At 43.2% G+C, this 19,025-nt stretch overlaps 1 protein-coding gene across 2 annotated transcripts; it reads right to left on the bottom strand.

Moving 5' to 3' along the window:
• Positions 1 to 4,088: 4,088 nt before the first annotated feature.
• On the bottom strand, positions 4,089 to 18,408 carry pigo (phosphatidylinositol glycan anchor biosynthesis, class O). Of its 2 annotated transcripts, none has more exons than XM_029709228.1 (11): positions 18,307 to 18,408; positions 17,218 to 17,696; positions 16,932 to 17,075; positions 16,718 to 16,841; positions 16,349 to 16,508; positions 16,040 to 16,222; positions 12,594 to 14,178; positions 6,947 to 7,150; positions 6,513 to 6,703; positions 5,709 to 5,779; positions 4,089 to 5,530 (listed from the first exon to the last, which is right to left on the bottom strand). In XM_029709228.1, exons 2-11 carry the CDS (start codon positions 17,693 to 17,695, stop codon positions 5,401 to 5,403), a joined length of 3,270 nt encoding a protein of 1,089 aa, XP_029565088.1. In that variant the 5' UTR covers position 17,696; positions 18,307 to 18,408; the 3' UTR covers positions 4,089 to 5,400. The 2 variants fall into 2 exon arrangements, with proteins under 2 accessions (XP_029565088.1, XP_029565087.1); XM_029709227.1 differs by having other exon boundaries at positions 18,187 to 18,393.
• Between the last annotated feature and the right edge of the window lie 617 nt (positions 18,409 to 19,025).

Below are 19,025 nucleotides of genomic sequence, written 5' to 3'. Positions count from 1 at the left end.
TTTGGCCGGAAGCCAAGCAGAAATTCATTGTAACAGTTCCAAGAAAACTTGGTTTTTGGGAAGTCATTCCACAGGGATCCCTGACAGATAACATAAGACCAACAATGACACGCTATGTACACCTCATTTCACAAGAAAGCAATGTCGTACCAAAACAATCCTAGCTTCTAAAATAAGCAGTACGAGACTGTTTAACAATGTATATTGCACACTTATTTTGCACAACTATTCCTTTATACTCTGACAGTGTTCGTCAAGTAATCTTTAGTAATTAACCTTGTGTTCAAGGAAAGGCTGTAGTAGTGGCACTGCATATTTGTACATGATTATGATGTTAATCTTCTACTGGGTGGTGAAGGAGAGCCAGGGAGTTGTGGAAAGCCCCAAGTTCACACTGCAAAAATCAGAGATAAGGCTGTTTGACCCTATGGCAAGTGTCACCCTGACCAGGGGTCAATAGCTACAATTCCCAGAAATTCGTCAGGCAGTCAGCAGGGGATTCCCACCCTCTCACAAAGCCATGGAAACTGCTGATGTAACCTTGAATCGACAGAATGTATCAACTCCTACCTCACAGCCTGAACCAAGCTATGGAAATGGGCTGCACATGGACTCCTCTCTTCAGGTGGGACTGCCAAAAATGTGGAAAAACAGTTATTTCAGCTTCACTTTGTTCTGTTTTTTAAAATTGGATATTGTTTCATGTCTCAGTTAGCAACACATTTCAAGCCTAACTTCCTTGAGCAGAGCTGTTCTGTTGTAATGACTGTGACTAGTAATGACTAGTGTGACTGACAGACCAACTTCGGTCCTGCTTTAAATGAAGTGCAGCTCATAAAGGCTTCATAAAGCCTTCATAAACACCACATACATGTGTTACAAATTATCTTTAACCATATGTCATGCTTTGTAAAGGGTTCATAAATGTGGCATAACCACCCATGTCAAATATGACATAAACCTGTGCTTTAAAGGCCTTATAAATCATATTAAATTGAGGCTTCACAAAGCATTTATAACCCTGTCATGCATCTTGGTAGAGCATTGCAACTCTAGGATAGTGGATTTGATTCCCAGGACCACCCATACTTAAAAATATATTCACTCATGACTGTAAGTCCCTTTCGATTAAAGCTTCTAAATTGTATATATTATATTATATTACTCAAACATTTCTAGGATGCCCCAACCTCTTTCCCTTTTGGGTGCACAGACAATATTGGACCTGACCTCAACCTCCCCAAAAATTAACACTCTAAAGTGCAGTCATGCACAGCAAAAAACTTCGGTAGGGCCTTTTAAAATCTGTTTCTATTTTTCACCTTTTTTCAGACTTTTTAAGTAGAAAAACAACAACATTGGATTTTAACCCTTATTTTGCCAGGTAAGTTGACTGAGAACACATTCTCATTTACAGCAATGACCTGGGGAATAGTTACAGGGGAGAGGAATGAGCCAATTGGAAGCCGGGGATGATTAGATGGCCGTGATGGTACAGTATGAGGGCCAGACTGGGAGGCAAGCTAGCAGTGGGATGCAGGGTGGTATGCTGCTAGCTAACAATGCCTAGACCACATAATTGGATGACTTTTGAAGTCTGGGAAAAATCTAAGGAAACTTACATTTTCGAGTGTACTATCCCTTTAATTCAGTGAGCATGCCCTGTACTGTTGTTTGGTTAGTGGTTTTCTGTAGCTCAGTAAGCCACGTGATGATTATGTATTCCATATTCAGTGATTTGCTTTGTGGCCAATGGAATGGGTGGCGTAAAAGGCCAGCAACACTCCGTATTATTCAGAGCCCCATGACATTACACCATATATACATTCTACACACCTTACTGAGTATTCCCTACAATACTTTATACCAAGGCATCCAGTATAGTTCTTGCTCTTCACCGGACAGATGCTTCTCTCCGGTTTTGTGATGTAGTTTAATTTATTTTCCGCCATGGTGTGACTGTTGTCTTTATGCTGTCACAGCCTTAATGTATATCACGTGGCGTATGAACGAATGGGTTATAGAGCAAACCATGCAAATATCACAACATAAGTTGTTACATGGCTTTTTTACTGGCTTGGCTTCTCCAGTGATTTTACCCATGCACAGCTACCGGCTATAAGCCAATATATATTCCATACACAGTGATTCGAATTGGGGGCATTAATGTGATCTTGGAAAATGTTTTTTTAAACCCACATTAAATGAAAATGTCCCTTAAATATGAACACGTGAATTATTGTTCATGTTTAGACAATTATTTTCATATATCATGAATACAGGTTATTGACAGTTTTCTACTATTTGTTTGGGACTTTTATTTAGAACATTTCTGAAATTCCGTGACCCAGAAGTACTTTTTTAGTGTTGCTGACTAGATGCTGATCATGTGAGTTCAAAAATTAAAGGCCCACTTGTGGTGCCACAGGACAGCGAAAAACAAGTAACTTAACTTTTATTTATTGTAATTTAAATTAGTTTGAGTTAAATGACATACTGTACTTACCTCAATCGTTATTTCTAATAATTTCAGTGACTTCACAGCAATTGCTAGCTAGCCGAAATTAAGCTAGCTAGCAGGCTCAGCAAAAATAAAAATCCTCTTAGATAAGGCCACTTCTCATTCACGTCATGAGATTTGTAAAGGAAAGAGGAATATTATAATATGAATCGAATGGAGTTTCTCATCTCCCCATTTAGAGTTTCTGGCACAGCACAGAAATGCCCTTATCCAGATGGTGTGACAAAAGGCATTTCCTAACAGACCTGTTAGCTTTCTTTGTTGTTACTTTTAAGGTTGGAACCAACATGCAGTACCTCCAGCAGGCAGAGAAGCAATAACCATTTGTCTGCCAGCTCAGGGTAAAGCTACACTATTCACAGCTCTGTGTAATATTCAATGTAATTGCATTGCTGGACTTTTTGAAACTTAAAGTATTTATTTGTATTGTTTAATAAAAAATACAAATAAAGGAAATGTATGGTTTAAACATGTCTTTGTTTATTTGTTTTAGCTTTTATCTATGATTTCCTAAGTGTAAATACATGTGTGTACATCATTAAACCTTTTTGTATGTGTTATGACTAAAGGTGTCTGACTTTATAGTCAGAACAGCATCATATGATACAAGGAATTCATGTGTGTTATAAATGGCCAAAGGGGTATGTCTTTAAATTAAGTACTGCGTCATGAATGACTGAAGGAGTCTCACTTCAAACTAAGTAGTACAGGACACTACACAAAGAGTAAATAAATAGGTTATTAACATTCTGCTGATTTATGAAGATTCACAGGTTATTGTAGTATGTGAGGGGTATTTAAATGCATTTGTGTGTGTCAGAACCAAGATGATTTGGAGTAGTCCAACCTGAGACTACCGCACCAGGTATTCCTCTTCTGTTCCCATGCTGGAGACCAGGGCTTGATTACAACCTGTTACAATGGTGACAACATTCTGGAGCTGATCTTTCAGCGGGGAAGTGGGTGAATGTGTCAAAGACCTGATTGGGCCCAGCACCCCACGATATGGCTTGTTTTTGTGTGCATGTTTGTGTACTGCGGAACATGTAACTTGGTTCCAGAAGAAAGCCACTTTCAACTTCTTTAGGTTGGGGGCTTTCATCAAGTTAAGTGTTTCTTGGTATAATGTCATCCCCAGGATATTGCACAAGAAATATAAGCCTGGGATATCAACCATTCAGAGTTGGCCTTAGTGGGAGTGACCATAGAATTCTACAGGAGTGACCTTACGGAGTAAAGTACGTCATCATAATTATGGCTAAACCCTGGCCATTTCCACTATTTATTTGATTTGAAACTTAACTAATGAAGGCCAAGTGTGATGCGTTGGCACACCATACCTTCCACAAATTTGGCCGATAGTGTCTGGGAATGAGATTAGGTGTAATGTGACTAATATGACCTTACTTTAGAGCGTATGCAATCCTTCAGCAAAACATGTCACATTTATGAACCCTTTATAAAGCATGACATACTGTTATGGATGCTTTGTAACACATGTAGTGCTTATGAAGGATTTGTGAACACAGTATAAGCTAAACAATTTAAAGCAGGACCAACACTTTCATAAATGTACAAACTATTTAATTTGAGTTTCACAATAAGATCAATTTAGTTCATTGGTTATATTAAACAAAAGTATTTGTAACAAACAAAATCTATGGCAACTGAACCTATCAACTCACCAACACTTATAACAAGGCATGACTCAGATTGGCATAAATATAGTACCCACTACCTTCCGCCAAGAGAAGTAGACATCAATCATTCACTTAGACAGCTTGAGCAAGGGAGCTCTATTGCATTGGGGCAAATTCAACCTGAGCTCAAATAACATCCCTTCAGTTTCATGCATTGCAGACTAGAGGTGAGAAATGTAACATGTCCTTGTCCAGTGACCTACAGCACACTGTACCTACCACAGAGAAAGAAATAAAAACAGTCAATGCTTATGTCCTCAATTTCTACTTTTTCCTTTTTTCCATCCAACAAGTCACATCACACAAGGCATTCATTAAAGCTAGGCACCTGTCCAAGGGAAAAGGTGCTTTAATGGCTCACATAAGACTACAGACCTGTATATTTGTGATTAGAAAACATTGGGGATTAGAAAACATTGTTATAAATCATACTGTTATTCGAGATGAATTAAGACAGTTATTGCTGATGCTGTAAAATATTGTAATATAATCGTCAGTGTTGGCAGTAAGAAACCACCATTTTTAAATATAAAAACAAGAAAAGAATTGATAATTTCCTTCAGCAGACACTTGAGATGACAGACATAATGCACTTTGCTGGGATGGATTAATTCATTGCTTTTTGCACACTATCCACCCATTTCCTGTTGACTTGTCATACATAACTGAGCATGTGCCAGAGAGCATTGTGGGTCCCATAGGCCCCTTTCCCATCCACTCTGTAAACAGCCTCATTAACTGGCCACCCGATAGGCAATACAATGGAGAGTAATGCTGTGAAGGCTTCGATCTGTCCCATACATGACCAAGGAGAATAAAGTGGAGTATTACAGATGTTCTTCAATGGTTTTAGAGTTTGTCGTTTTGAGGATGGACGTGAAAAGTTCCAACCATCCAGTTCCATTGTGGTCCGTCTGCATTGACAGAGCAAGAGGAGAGAGCACCTTTGTTGACATCATACAGCCTACACTGAAGTTGAGTTTGAGAGGACAAGTCACCCAAACACCTCAGTCCCTCTAGATACTTACGGCTGCCCTTATGGCGAATTCTTCCGGGTCACCCCAGGACCCCCTCCCCCCCCTCTGTCCATCCTTGCACCCCCCCAGAACCAGAGAGGGATGTACAGTGTAGGGTGCCTTACAGTGGGCCCTGGTCAATTGCAACAGTGCAATAGCAGCTCTACCCGGAAGTGTCAGGGAGGAGTCTCTTAAACCAGCGCCCCACTGCCACATCCACCCTCATCACCAGGGTCACCCCCACCAGCACAAACACACTGCTCACCAGGAACCCAGAGGCCTCAAACATCAACCTGCAAATATATAGGAAACATGTTAAGAGAAGACATAATGCTTAATAGCATGCTAGAGAAGACAGATGACACATTTTGAGAGCATGGTCAGGGACTTAGACAAACCCAGTCACACAGAGTAGGAAGGAATGACACAAAGCCAATGCTGTGGTTACTGTGAGTTGGGAAAGATACTTACTTGGGTGCAAAAACCTTCCACACCATTAAATGTCTCCTGAGGATAGCAGCTGCACAGACTGATGCAAAGACCTGAAAGAGGGGAGAGGAGGTCCTAAGTCAATTGCAAAGCAGTAGCGTGTGTGTTAGGGATGGGCATGGTAATTCTACTATCCGAAGGGGCGTTATTATTCAAACACTTGTGAGAGTATTCATTTTGATAAATGTAGGTCTATTTTAAAACGTTGTCTAAATGAAATAGTTCAAGTTACCTTGTTACACACAAGCATATTTTCATGACGTTTGAAATTCTTAATTTAATAAAAACAAACTTAAAAAATATTGTGTTTATGTACGGTCCATTGAGCTACTGCTGCTTCAGACGTCACATGGCTGACAGTACACTGTTTACAGCTGTAAATGTAGCCTACATTTCTGAGGACACACAAAGTGATTATTTTAATATCATTGTCTCTCTGTCATGGACTATGGGTTGTTTTACATGAAAAGGTATTGACAACGATATTCTATTTCCCCCACTTCAAACAACGATTAGCCTACAGGCACACACCAACAGAGACCTGACACAGATCAATGCAAAAATCTCACCAGAACAGAATCAGTTCTACAATGGCAAACTTCAGACTTCTTTTTCACTGTTGCTAATAGCCTAAGCTACTGTTAGCCAGAAACTACCGGAGAATAGCACCCAGAAAAAAGCTGCATACGGTTGTGGCATTTTGCGTCATTCTGATTAGTCAAGAGCAATATTTTTGTTATTTAAATAAACTTAAAATATACATGATATTATTCTAATAGTGCTTACCTGTGCCCCGTTAATGAAGAGGTAGCGTGTTGCGAGCTGTAGAAGGGCAGAGCTGAACTGCTGGGGACTTTCCCTTAGTCTCATCTCCATGATAGCATTGTCCTCTCCTTCCTCCCCACCCCCTCCTCTTCCTCCTCGTCCCCCTCGCACCTCACACACCAGCGGCCAGAAGAGAAGCAGCGGACAAGCCACTGTATTCACAAACATACAGACACATCAGCATAAACTGACCATCATATTCATGATCAATATTCAGGTACACCGTGTAGCCATCAATTAACTTAAGTGGTTGTCAGTATTGAAATGTGGTACGGTATTACGCATAGACTGAAATAATGTCTGGAGGGATACGATTATAGCCACATTAACCACGATGTCAATCAACCTAAACACATTAGAATTCTTACTGTACAACACAGTAAACGGGTGAGTACCTGCAAAGAGGATGTGTGAGGAGAAGGTGTTGAGGGTGACCAGTGAAGCGGGGAGTATGGTGCCCGTGTGCCCACCAGGGAAGCCCACGAAGGCAGCAGCCCACTGGATGGATGGGAACGTAGGCAGATGGCCTGTGGCATGGAAGAACTGAGTGGCAGCCAGGGACCACAGCACTACCGGGGTCCAGGGCACAGAAAAGCCACCTGGCAGAGGGAGAGACAAGTCAAATCAAAGTAAAAACCTTATTGGTCGCACACACATATTTAGCAGATGTTATTGCAGGTGTAGCGAAATGCTAGTGTTCCTAGCTCCAACAGTGCAGTAATATCTAACAATACACACAAATCGAAAAAGTAAAAGAATGGAATTAAGAAATATTAGGACGAGCAATGTCGGAGTGTGTCTGTCTGTCTGTATGCATGTATGCATCTAGGTATGCACACTACCGTTCAAAGGTTTGGGGTCACTTAGAAATGTCCTTGTTTTTGAAAGAAAAGCACATTTTTGTCCATTAAAATAACATCAAATTGATCAGAAATACAGTGTAGACATTGTTAATGTTGTAAATGACCATTGTAGCTGGAAATGGCAGATTTTATATGGAATATCTACATAGGCGTACAGAGGCCCATTATCAGCAACCATCACTCCTGTGTTCCATTGGCATGTTGTGTTAGCTAATCCAAGTTGATCATTTTAAAAAGGGTAATTGATCATTAGAAAACCAAATGGCAATTATGTTAGCACAGCTGAAAACTGTCGTCCTGATTAAAGAAGCAATAAAACTGGCCTTCTTTAGACTAGTTGAGTATCTGGGGCATCAGCATTTTTGGGTTCGATTACAGGCTCAAAATGGCAAGAAACAAAGAATTTTCTTCTGAAACTCGTCTATTTTTACTCGGAGAAATGAAGGCTATTCCATGCAAGAAATCACCAAGAAACTGAAGATTTCGTGCAACGCTGTGTACTACTCCCTTCACAGAACAGCGCAAACTGGCTCTAACCAGAACAGAAAGAGGAGTGGGAGGACCCGGTGCACAACTGAGCAAGAGGACAAGTACATTAGAGTGTCTAGTTTGAGAAATAGACGCCTCACAAGTCCTCAACTGGCAGCTTCATTAAATAGTATCAGCAAAACACCAGTCTCAACGTCAACAGTGAAGAGTCGACTCCGGGATGCTGGCCTTCTAGGCAGAGTTGTAAAGAAAAAGCCATATCTCAGACTGGCCAATAAAAATAAAAGATTAAGATGGGCAAAAGAACACAGACATGGGACAGAGGAAGATTAGGAAAAAAAGTTATGGACAGACGAATCTAAGTTTGAGGTGTTCGGATCAAAGAAGAACATTCGTGAGATGCAGAAAAAAATGAGAAGATGCTGGAGGAGTGCTTGACACCATCTGTCAAGCATGGTGGAGGCAATGTGATGGTCTGGGGTGCTTTGGTGGTGGTAAAGTAGGAGATTTGTACAGGGTAAAAGGGATCTTGAAGAAGGAAGGCTATCACTCCATTCTGCAACGCCATGCCATACACTGTGGAAGGCACTTCATTGGAGCCAATTTCCTCCTACAACAGGACAACGACCTAAAGCACAGCTCCAAACTATGCAATAACACATTAGGGAAGAAGCAGTCAGCTGGTATTCTGTCTATAATGGAGTGGCCAGCACAGCCACTGGATCTCAACCCTATTGAGCTGTTGTGGGATCAGCTTGACCGTACGGTACGTAAGAAGTGCTCATCAAGCCAATCCAACTTGTGAGAGGTGCTTCAGGAAGCATGGGGTGAAATCTCTTCAGATTACCCCAACAAATTAACAACTAGAATGCCAAAGGTCTGCAAGGCTGTAATTGCTGCAAATGGAGGATTCTTTGACGAAAGCAAAGTTTGAAGGACACAATTAATATTTCAATTAAAAATCCTTATTTATAACCTTGTCAACGTCTTGACTATATTTCCTATTCATTTTGCAACTCATTTCATGCATGTTTTCATGGAAAACAAAGATATCCAAGTGACCCCAAACTTTTGAACGGTAGTGTATGTACAGTGCATCAAGAAAGTATTCAAACCCCTTGACTTTTTCCACGTTGTTACATTACAGCCTTATCTAACATTTGATAAAATAGTTTTTTTTCCTGTGTGAGACACACACACACACACACACACACACACACAACCAATCAAAAGTTTGGACAAGCCAACTAATTCGAGGGTTCTTTATTTTTATTATTTTCTACAATGTAGAATAATAGTGAAGACATCAAAACTATTAAATAACACATATAGAATAATGTAGTAACCAAAAAAAAGTGTTAAGAAAAATATATTTGATATTTGACATTTCTTCAAAGTAGCTACCATTTGCCAAGAGTGTGCAAAGCTGTCAAGGCATTCTGACAATCAGCTTCACCTGGAATGCTTTTCAAACAGTCTTGAAGCAGTTCCCACGTATGCTGAGCACTGTTGGCTGCTTTTCCTTCTCTCCGCGGTCCAACTCATCCCAAACCATCTCAATTGGGTTGAGGTCGGGTGATTGTGGAGGCCAGGTCATCTGATGCAGCACTCCATCACTCTCCTTCTTGGTCAAATAGCCCTTATACAGCCTGGAGGTGTGTTGAGTCATTGTCCTGTTGAAAAACAAATGATAATCCACTAAGGGCAAACCAGATGGGATGGGGTATCGCTGCAGAATGCTGTGGTAGCCGTGCTGGTTAAGTTTGCCTTGAAGTCTAAATAAATCACTGACAGTGTCATCAGCAAAGCACCCCCACAACTCCTCCTGCATGCTTAACGGTGGGAACCACACATGCGGAGATCATCCGTTCACCTACTCTGCGTCTCACAAAGACAGAGGTTGGAACCAAAAATCTCACATTTGGACTCAGACCAAAAGACAGATTTCCACCGGTCTAACGTCCATTGCTCAAGTTTCTTGGCCCAAGCAAGTCTCTTCTTCTTATTGGTGTCCTTTAGTAGTGGTTTCCTTGCAGAAATTCAAACATGAAGACCTGATTCACGTAGACTCCTCTGAAAAGTTGATGTTGAGATGTGTCTGTTACTTGAACTCTGTGAAGCATTTATTAGGGCTGCTATTTCTGAGGCTGGTAACTCTAATGAAAGTATCCTCTGCAGCAGAGGTAACTCTGGGTCTTCCTTTCCTGTGGCGGTCCTCATGAGAGTTAGTTTCATCATTGCGCTTGATGGTTTTTGTGACCACACTTGACGAAACTTTCAAAGTTCTTGAAATTTTCCAGATTGACTGAGCTTGACTGTTTCTCTTTGCTTATTTGAGCTGTTCTTGCCATAATATAGACTTGGTATTTTACAAAATATGGCTATCTTCTGTATACCACCCCTACCTTGTCACAACACAACTGATTGGCTCAAACGCATTAAGGTGGAGAGAAATTCCACAAATTTACAAGTCACACTTTCTGATTGAAATGCATTCCAGGTGACTACCTCATGAAACTGGCTGAATGTGTTAAGAGTGTGCAAAGCTGAATGACAAGAGTGTGCAAAGCTTTCATCAAGGCAAAGGGTGGCTACTTTGAATAATCTAAAATAGAAAACATTGAACATTTGTTAAATTCCATGTGTTATTTCATAGTTTTGATGTCTTCACTATTATTCTACAATGTAGAAAATTGAAAACATAAAGAAAAGCCCTGGAATGAGTAAGTGTGTCCAAACGTTTGACTGGTACTGTGTGTGGGTATATATATATATATATATATATATATATATATATATATATATATATATATATATATATATATATATATATATAGCCTTGCAAAAGTATTCATCCCCCTTGACGTTTTTACTATTTTGTAATTTAAATGGATTTTTATTTGGATTTCATGTAATGGACATACATACACAAAATAGTCCAAATTAGTGAAGTGAAAAAAATAACTTGTTACAAAAAATGTAAAAAAGGAAAAATGGTGGGTGCACATGTATTCACCCCCTTTGCTATGAAGCCCCTAAATAAGATCTGGTGCAACCAATTACTTTCAGAAGATACATAATTAGTTAAATAAAGTCCACCTGTGTGCAATCTAAGTGTCACATGATCTCATATATATATATATATATATATATATATATATATATATATATATATATATATATATATATATATATATATATATATATATATATATATATATATATATATATACACATACACACACACACACACACACACACACACACACATACACATACACATACCTGCTCTGAAAGGCCGCAGTGTCTGCAACACCACTAAGACCAAGGAGCTCTCCAAACAGGTCAGGTACAAAGTTGGAGAAGTACAGATCAGGTTTGGGTTATAAATCTCCACAGCGGAGATTGGAGTATCCGTCCACAGGACCACTTTAAGCCTACACTCCACAGAGCTGGGCTTTACGGAAGAGTGGCCAGAAAAAAAAGCCATTGCTTAAAGAAAAAAATAACCAAACACGTTTGGTGTTTGCCAAAAGGCATGTGGGAGACTCCCTAAACATATGGAAGAAAGTACTCTGGTCAGATGAGACTAAAATTGAGCTTTTAGGCCATCAAGGAAAACGTTATGTTTGGCGCAAACCCAACACCTCTCATCACCCCAAGAACACAATCCCCACAGTGAAGCATGGGGGTGGCAGAATCATGATGTGGGAATGTTTTTCATCTACAGGGACTTTGAAACTGGTCAGAATTGAAGGAATGATAGATGGCACCAAATACAGGGAAATTCTTGAGGGAAACCTGTTTCAGTCTTCCAGAGATTTGAGACTGGGACGGAGGTTCACCTTCCAACAGGACAATGACCCTAAGCATACTGCTAAAGCAACACTAATGGTTTAAGGGGAAACATTTAAATGTCTTGGAATGGCCTAGTCAAAGCCCAGACCTTAATCATATTGAGAATCTGTGGTATGACTTAAAGATTGCTGTACACCAGCGGAACCCATCCAACTTGAAGGAGCTGGAACAGTTTTGCAGATCCCAGTAATTGCTGCAAAAGGTGGCTCAAACAAAGTATTGACTTTGAAGGGGTGAATAGTTAAGCACGCTCAAGTTCAGGTTTTTTTGTCTTATTTCTTGTTTGTTTCACAATAAAAAACATTTTGCATCTTCAAAGTGGTAGGGATGTTGTGTAAATCAAATGATACAAACCCTCCAAAAAAATCCATTTTAATTCCATGTTGTAAGGCAACAAAATAGGAAAAAATGCCAAGGGGGGTGAATACTTTTGCAAGGCACTGTATATTCTGAAGAATAGTATAATGAACAGCAATAGTTAAATAGGATAGGCCTTGACTACAATACAGTATATACATATGAAGTGGGTAAAACAGTACGTAAACATTATTAAAGTAACCCGTGTCCAATGACTATGTACATAGGGCAGCAGCCTCTAAGGTGCATGGTAGAGTAACCGGGTGGTAGCCGGCCAGTGACAGTTACTAAAGTTCAGGGCAGGGTACAAATAAGTCAGGGGCAAATAAGATAAATCCATAATCATTAGTATCTCTAGTAGTTAGTTCGAGACAAACATGCAACATATGCAAAAGTAAAAATTACAGGCATGTTATAAAAGATGAAAAGAGGAACAAATAGTCAGACCATTGATCACACACTGTGAGCAGCTTACCAGAGTGCACCCCCTGCAGGGCGTTGAGGGTAGTGGAGGAGGCGTGCATCTGCAGCAGGGCTCCCATCTCCAGGAGCAGCAGCAGGAAGGACAGGGACATGCCCTCTGGATGCAGCAGCAGCAGGCCCAGCCCTAGCAGGCCGCACAGCAGGACCACGGGGGCCGAGTAGACCGTACCCAGCCCGTAGGCCTCCACGGCAGGCCGGTCGCCCCCCTCAGGAACCCTGGCTGGTTCTCCATCCTCCAGGGAGCGGCGCATGCGCTGGTAGAGCTGGGGGATAAGGTGGTGCAGCTCTGCCTGGGTGCTGATGCCCGTGCTGGCCCGGTAGCGGGGTGGGGGGAGCAATACAGGGGTTGCAGCCCTGCTCTTGATAAATACGGTGAGCGGGTCCAGCCATAGCAGCGCCAGCCCTACACCCAGCAGAGAGAAGGCAACCCTGGGGAGGGCCCGCTGGCCCAAGCTGATCAGCTCAGCCAGGTTCCGAAAGCTGTCCTCTGGGGTGGCAGCCACAGCCCAGTGGAGCCCCAAACAGACAGACAGCAAAGGCAGGATCCAGCGGGCCGTGAACACCGTGCCACCAGGGCTGTTCAGGTTGCCGTAGTGCCGCAGCCAGCGCCGCAGCAGGTAGGTCCAGGCGCCCAGAGAGGCCAGAGACAGGATGTAGTGCAGGTTCTTCAGACGGCTGTCCTGCACCCGTGACAGGGGGGAGAGGAACGGGGAGGGCTGGCAGGAGCCCTGCTCCTCACGACAGCCGTGGAAGAAGAGGGAGAGGTAGAGAGAGCCCACTAACACACCCAGGCAGGCCAGGAAGGTGCTGCTCTCCCTCCTCACGGCTAAGGGGGACAGAACCGGGGAGGGCAGCAGCCCAGCGGGTTTCAGGGGGTCATGGACAGGGGGCAGCAGGAGGTTGTCCCAGTTGAGATGGAAGGGGACATAGAGGCTCAGGGAGAAGAGCAGAAAGGTGACCACACGGCCCTCTGCTATTACATAGCTGTCAGAGAGCAGGGAGGCACAGCGCAGGAGGAGCACCAGGAGGGGAGGGGTTAATAAGAAGCGAGGCAAGGTCAGCCAGCCACGTCTTGGGGCCACCTCTCCACCCTCAGCCGCTGTAGTCTTCCTGGCCCGTCGGGCTCTCCAGAGGACCAGTACCTCAGAGGAGAGGGCTGCAGCCGCCAGGCACCAGGACCCCTCAGCATAGCCCTGGGTGAACAGCTGACTTGCAGCCACACACACCCCCACCACAGTGGCTGCCACCAGAGGGACCCTCAGCAGACCACTCTCCCTCACCAGCACAGAGGACATCTCAGAGAGGACGTAACACAGCACGCAGGCACACGCCAGGACAGCTATGCCGGCAGCCATCTTGGCTGGGTTGAAGTGGGCCCAGGTGGCGCGGCAGGTGTCCCGGACAGAGGTCAGGTACCCCTGCAGGGAGGCCACTAGTTCTGGGGTGGGAGAGCGGCCCTCTTTGACGGTGCTGAGGTACTTGGAGGAGAGGCGGGAGAAGTCTGCCTGCAGCTGAGACAGACTCTCTGGAGGGATGTCTTTGGCCATGCTGGAATAGGTCTCTAGGAAACGGTTGACCTTCAAAGACAAAAAAGGGTCAAATGTATCATTAGGTGTGGTCATGATACCAGAATTTTGGCTTCGATACCGACACCAGGTTTAGCATCACAATACCATCACCATGCTTGATACCACGTCAAAACAAGATGTATTAGCCAAAGTCACAGAACGGGACTTGATCCAGAAAGATCTTTTGAGTTCAATATCATTCATGCCATTTTTCAGAGATAGCCATGTATGCATTAATGAAATCAATTTTACAATCAATTTGACTTTGTTTTTACCAATATATACTGAACAAAAATTTAAACGCAACATGTAAAGTGTTGGTTCCATGTTCATGAGCTGAAATAAAAGATCGTAGAAATTATCCATACGCACAAATTGCTTATTTCTCTCCAATGTTGTGCACAAATTTGTTTACATCCCTGTTAGTGAGCATTTCTCCTTTGCCAAGATAATCCACCTGACAGGTGTGGCATATCAAGAAGCTGATTAAACAGCTTGATCATTACACATGCCAGCCCAGGACCTCCTCATCCGGCTTCTTCACCTGCTGGATCGTCTGAAACTGAGGAGTATTTCTGTCTGTAATAAAGTCCTTTTGTGGGGAAAAACTCTTTCTGATTGGCTAAGCCTGGCTCCCCAGTGGGTGGGCCTGGCTTCCATGTGGATGGGCCTATGCCCTCCCAGGACCACCCATGGCCCAATTAATTTATTTCAATTGAGTGAAATTGTTGCGTTTATATTTATGTTCAGTATAACTACATAACGGTAATCATTTATTTGAATGGTAAATCTCTATTGATAAATTGAGTCAATCAAGATGTAGCCTATCCACATTACAAGTGAATGCATATTCAATAGGAGTGTGGGCATGCATTGAGTTATTGCGCTTGTCTTGGCTGATTTCAAAGGGCTATAGACATAAAACAATCTGTTTCCTTTCCATTTAGGACTTATTGTATTGAACTGATGAACAACATTTGCATAGAAGTGCGCCATATCTCTTTATCCCGTGTGGCTCAGTTGGTAGAGCATGGCGTTTGCAACGCCAGGGTTGTGGGTTCGATTCCCACGGGGGACCAGTAAGGCGAAAAATGTTTTATGAAATGTATGAATTGTATGCATTCACTACTGTTAGTCGCTCTGGATAAGAGCGTCTGCTAAATGACTAAAAATGAAATGTAAAATGACTTCATTCACACAGAGCGAGAGAGACAGGAGAGACGTGGCTGAGGCGAGGGAGATGAAGTGAATGAATACATTTTTTGGCAATGACTATGTTTTTGGTGACAATGAGCTTTAGAAATCAACATATTTTGCATTATGGTTTGCATATTATCACAAACAAAGTACGAGGGTCATGAATTGATGTTAGCTTCACCTGTAAGCTAGCAAGGAAAGTTAGCCTACAAAGCTGGAAGCTACCTGTATCTTCTTGCATTGTAAAGTGTTCTAGCCTGTAATGGAAATTATTTTCTAAACAGTTGCAACATTTCTACATGCCATATTATTGAAGTGTGTTAACTTCAGTGTAGCATGAGTGAGGAGCTAACATGCAGCCCAGACTCCCAGTGAGGGAAGCGGTTCCTCAGTACAGGCTAAAGCTAGCAATGAATAAGTGGAGCAGGTACGTTGAGCTTGCGCTATAAGGGGACATCAGCTGCACATAGAGAGTTGATCCTCTCTCAAATCAGTAGATGATGTGAGAGAAGTACTGAAAGTAACAAAAATTCTAGTACTGAATCATTTTCCATGTTCTAGTATCAAAAAAGTACAGAAGTTTCAGTATACCGTACAACAAATGTGCAGCCAATTGTAATGTTCAACATACATCACATGTGCATCTGACATGATAACAGATCTTTGGGATTACCTGTTTGGCATTGATCCACAGTGCCTCTGTCTGGCTGAGACCTGCTGGTGCACCTCCTGTCTGGCTGTCTGCAGGGAACAGAGGCAGCAGGACCTGTCCCACACTGCTGTAGGGGATGGGGATGCCCAGGAGCAGGGCCAGGGTAGGCACCAGGTCTGTCTGGGGCACCATCTCAGGATCACTCTACAGGGAGACAGAGACAAAACAAGGGTCATTAAATGTGGAATGATCAATGCAACACTCACTATTCATATCATGATTGTTGAGGATATTATAGGAATGGTGGGAATGTGCAGCTGCTATACTCACCTGGGAAGGGGATGCTGGAAAGAGGGGAGAGGGGCTGTAGAGGAAGATGGCAGCATCAGTCTCCTTCTGGCTCTCTCCCCCGTGGTCACCTGTATCTGTCATACCGTGATCTCCCATAACCACTAAAAGGGTGTCATTCTGCAGCCGATCAAGCACAGATCTTGGGGACAAAACAATGGTCAGACTGGTAGAGCCATGGTATGTCATCTGACATACCGCACACAGTATTTTAGAGAGCATTGTACAAATGCAATCCTAAAGACAGTTCTTTAAAATGGCATTGATATTACATTCTGTACTACTGAATCTAAGAGAGTATGATATAGCCTAGTGCTACTGTGGCCAGGAGACCTTATAATTCCCACTGACCTGATGACCCCATCCATCTGGGTGAGCTTGTCAGCCATGGCCGGGTGGTCAGGACCAAACCTGTGGCCACAGTGATCCACCCCCAGGAAGTGAGCTACCAGCACATCCCAGTCATCACTTACCACTGAGGAAGAGAGGAGAGAGAGATGTGAAGGAGAAGTCCAATACTGTACACCACAAATGCAAATGTGTCTGGCTGTCTGCCAATGCTTACTGATGTTGTACAGGTGCTGCAGAATTCCATTGTCCACTGTGTGCAGATCCTTGACATTGAAAGAGGGGAAGGGCAGGGAACGGTGGAACTTTTTGGGGAAGAGACTTTCCCATGTGTCATCACCCATGAAGACCACTCTCTTGCCTATAGAAAGGAGAAAGGGAATAATCAGGCAAAGCTGAGTTCAAATTTTCATCATGTCCCATCTGTGCCTTTCTGAGTATAACCTTAAATGTTTTACTTACAGGATAGCGAATTGAGCCAGACTTTATAGACTGTCACTCACCCACTTCTGCTAGCTGGTGAACTAGGTTGTCCTCCAGGATAGCGCTGGAGGCAAAGTTATTGCCCACATCAATGAAGGTGGGCAGGGAGCCTGTGGTAAAGCCCTTGATCCTCTGCATAGTGGTGGTGGGGGGGTCGGCACGGAATGGGAACAGGCGGGCATGGGAGGGCTTTGATGAGGTCACTTCCTCCAGCACAGGCAGCTTGTTCTCGAAAGGACGGGGCTCTTTGTTTGCAGGGTCAAAGCGGGCAAAGTCGATCTTCAGGGCGTCTATGATGAGAACCACAGCCTTGCGGAAGCGTGGCTGTCCTTGGCAGAAGTCCCCCTGCTGGCCCCCTGGCAGCAAAACATCCCCACAGGTGCTGGTCCGGTTGACCTCCAGCCTCACCAGCAGGAAGCCGCCCACAAACAGGAAGATGCCAATGTAGAACATGGCACACAGCCACAAGAGCAGAACTAGGATGGGGAGTCTCTTCATCCTAGGGACAGATCATAGACTGTATATGGGCCAAATGCATGAGTGTAGAAACAATTTGCTGGTTGTAGCTGGAATCTTGATCATGACATACAAATGTCAATAGCCAACTGATAATCACGTTCATTGCTATAGCGGCAGCATTTCTAACGTGATTTAAAAATAGTATAGAATCTTGCAATATATGTACACATTCAACCTCTATGTAACCGTAGGCTACCACTAACAGCAAACTGGCTAACGTTCGCTAGCTACTGGTACACAAGAAGTGCCATAGCATCCATAACCATGGGCCAAAAAGTGAAATTATCTGACGTGTCCTTTCCTTAAGACTGGCTTCGTTAGAATTCAAGTTAGCGAGCTGGACTTGTAACTTGTTACCACGTAGCTATTTACATGATCTGTTTTAAATGCAACAGCCATATCGCTGATCAGTTGCTAGTGCTAGCTAGCCTAGCTACCAATCTGTACCGTTACTAGCTAACGTTACTGACCTTGTAGAGCTCCGTTTTGTCCTCTCTGAGACGGGGCTTGTCGATAACGAGTGTATACACGACCGCCAGCAACGAGACAGGTGCCTCAGGTACACACAGTGCGATAATATTCCCCCTTACCTTCATTGGGACTCCAGCTCAGCTATTCATTCAACTACCAGCGCCTAGCAGATCGGAAGCGCATGTCCCTACACGGTCACCTTTCGCTGTAACCCCACTTCCGGTATATACTTCTTCTTCTTTGGTATTATTGTGGTCTGCAAAAAAATAAAAAAAATAATTGCATGCTACCACCTACTGTATCGGCTGTGTATCAGCCTACTATTCTGTAGTACGAATTAATTACACAATGTGAAAACATTTCCCTACTAAGTAACCCTGCACACATTAAAATCTCACCACTATTCCACTACTTTGGCCCTATCTGATCCTACTCCAGGCCAGCAGCCTGGAAGGACGGAACACTATCATTCAAAACATCCTGTAACTCTTCCGCAGTAAAATCTAAGACACACAAGTACTTCTCTGCAACTGCCACCACAACATCTATCCTCTGTGATTTACATTCCATTCCTGCGGTACAATCGACAACCAGGGCCATGAACACCAAAAAAGCAACCTTACTGAAGCACATTATTCATATCACTATAGGCCTCGGGCCTACTCACAGGTATCCTCATAGGATCCCTTACCCTGGACCCATTTTCCTCTACTATTCTCTTCACTGCCTCAGCATACGACACCTTCTGCACTACTCTGATCCTGGCAACCTTATCCTGCCTTTCTCTCAACGGACACCTCTGATCTCCAGCACCATGGGCACCCCAACAGTTTACACA

The sequence above is a fragment of the Salmo trutta genome, chromosome 23, assembly GCF_901001165.1.
Source record: "Salmo trutta chromosome 23, fSalTru1.1, whole genome shotgun sequence".
Classification (NCBI taxonomy): Eukaryota; Metazoa; Chordata; class Actinopteri; order Salmoniformes; family Salmonidae; genus Salmo; species Salmo trutta.
The sequence above is the reverse complement of the archived record's forward strand: the minus strand, read 5'-3'. Positions and strand labels throughout refer to the sequence as shown.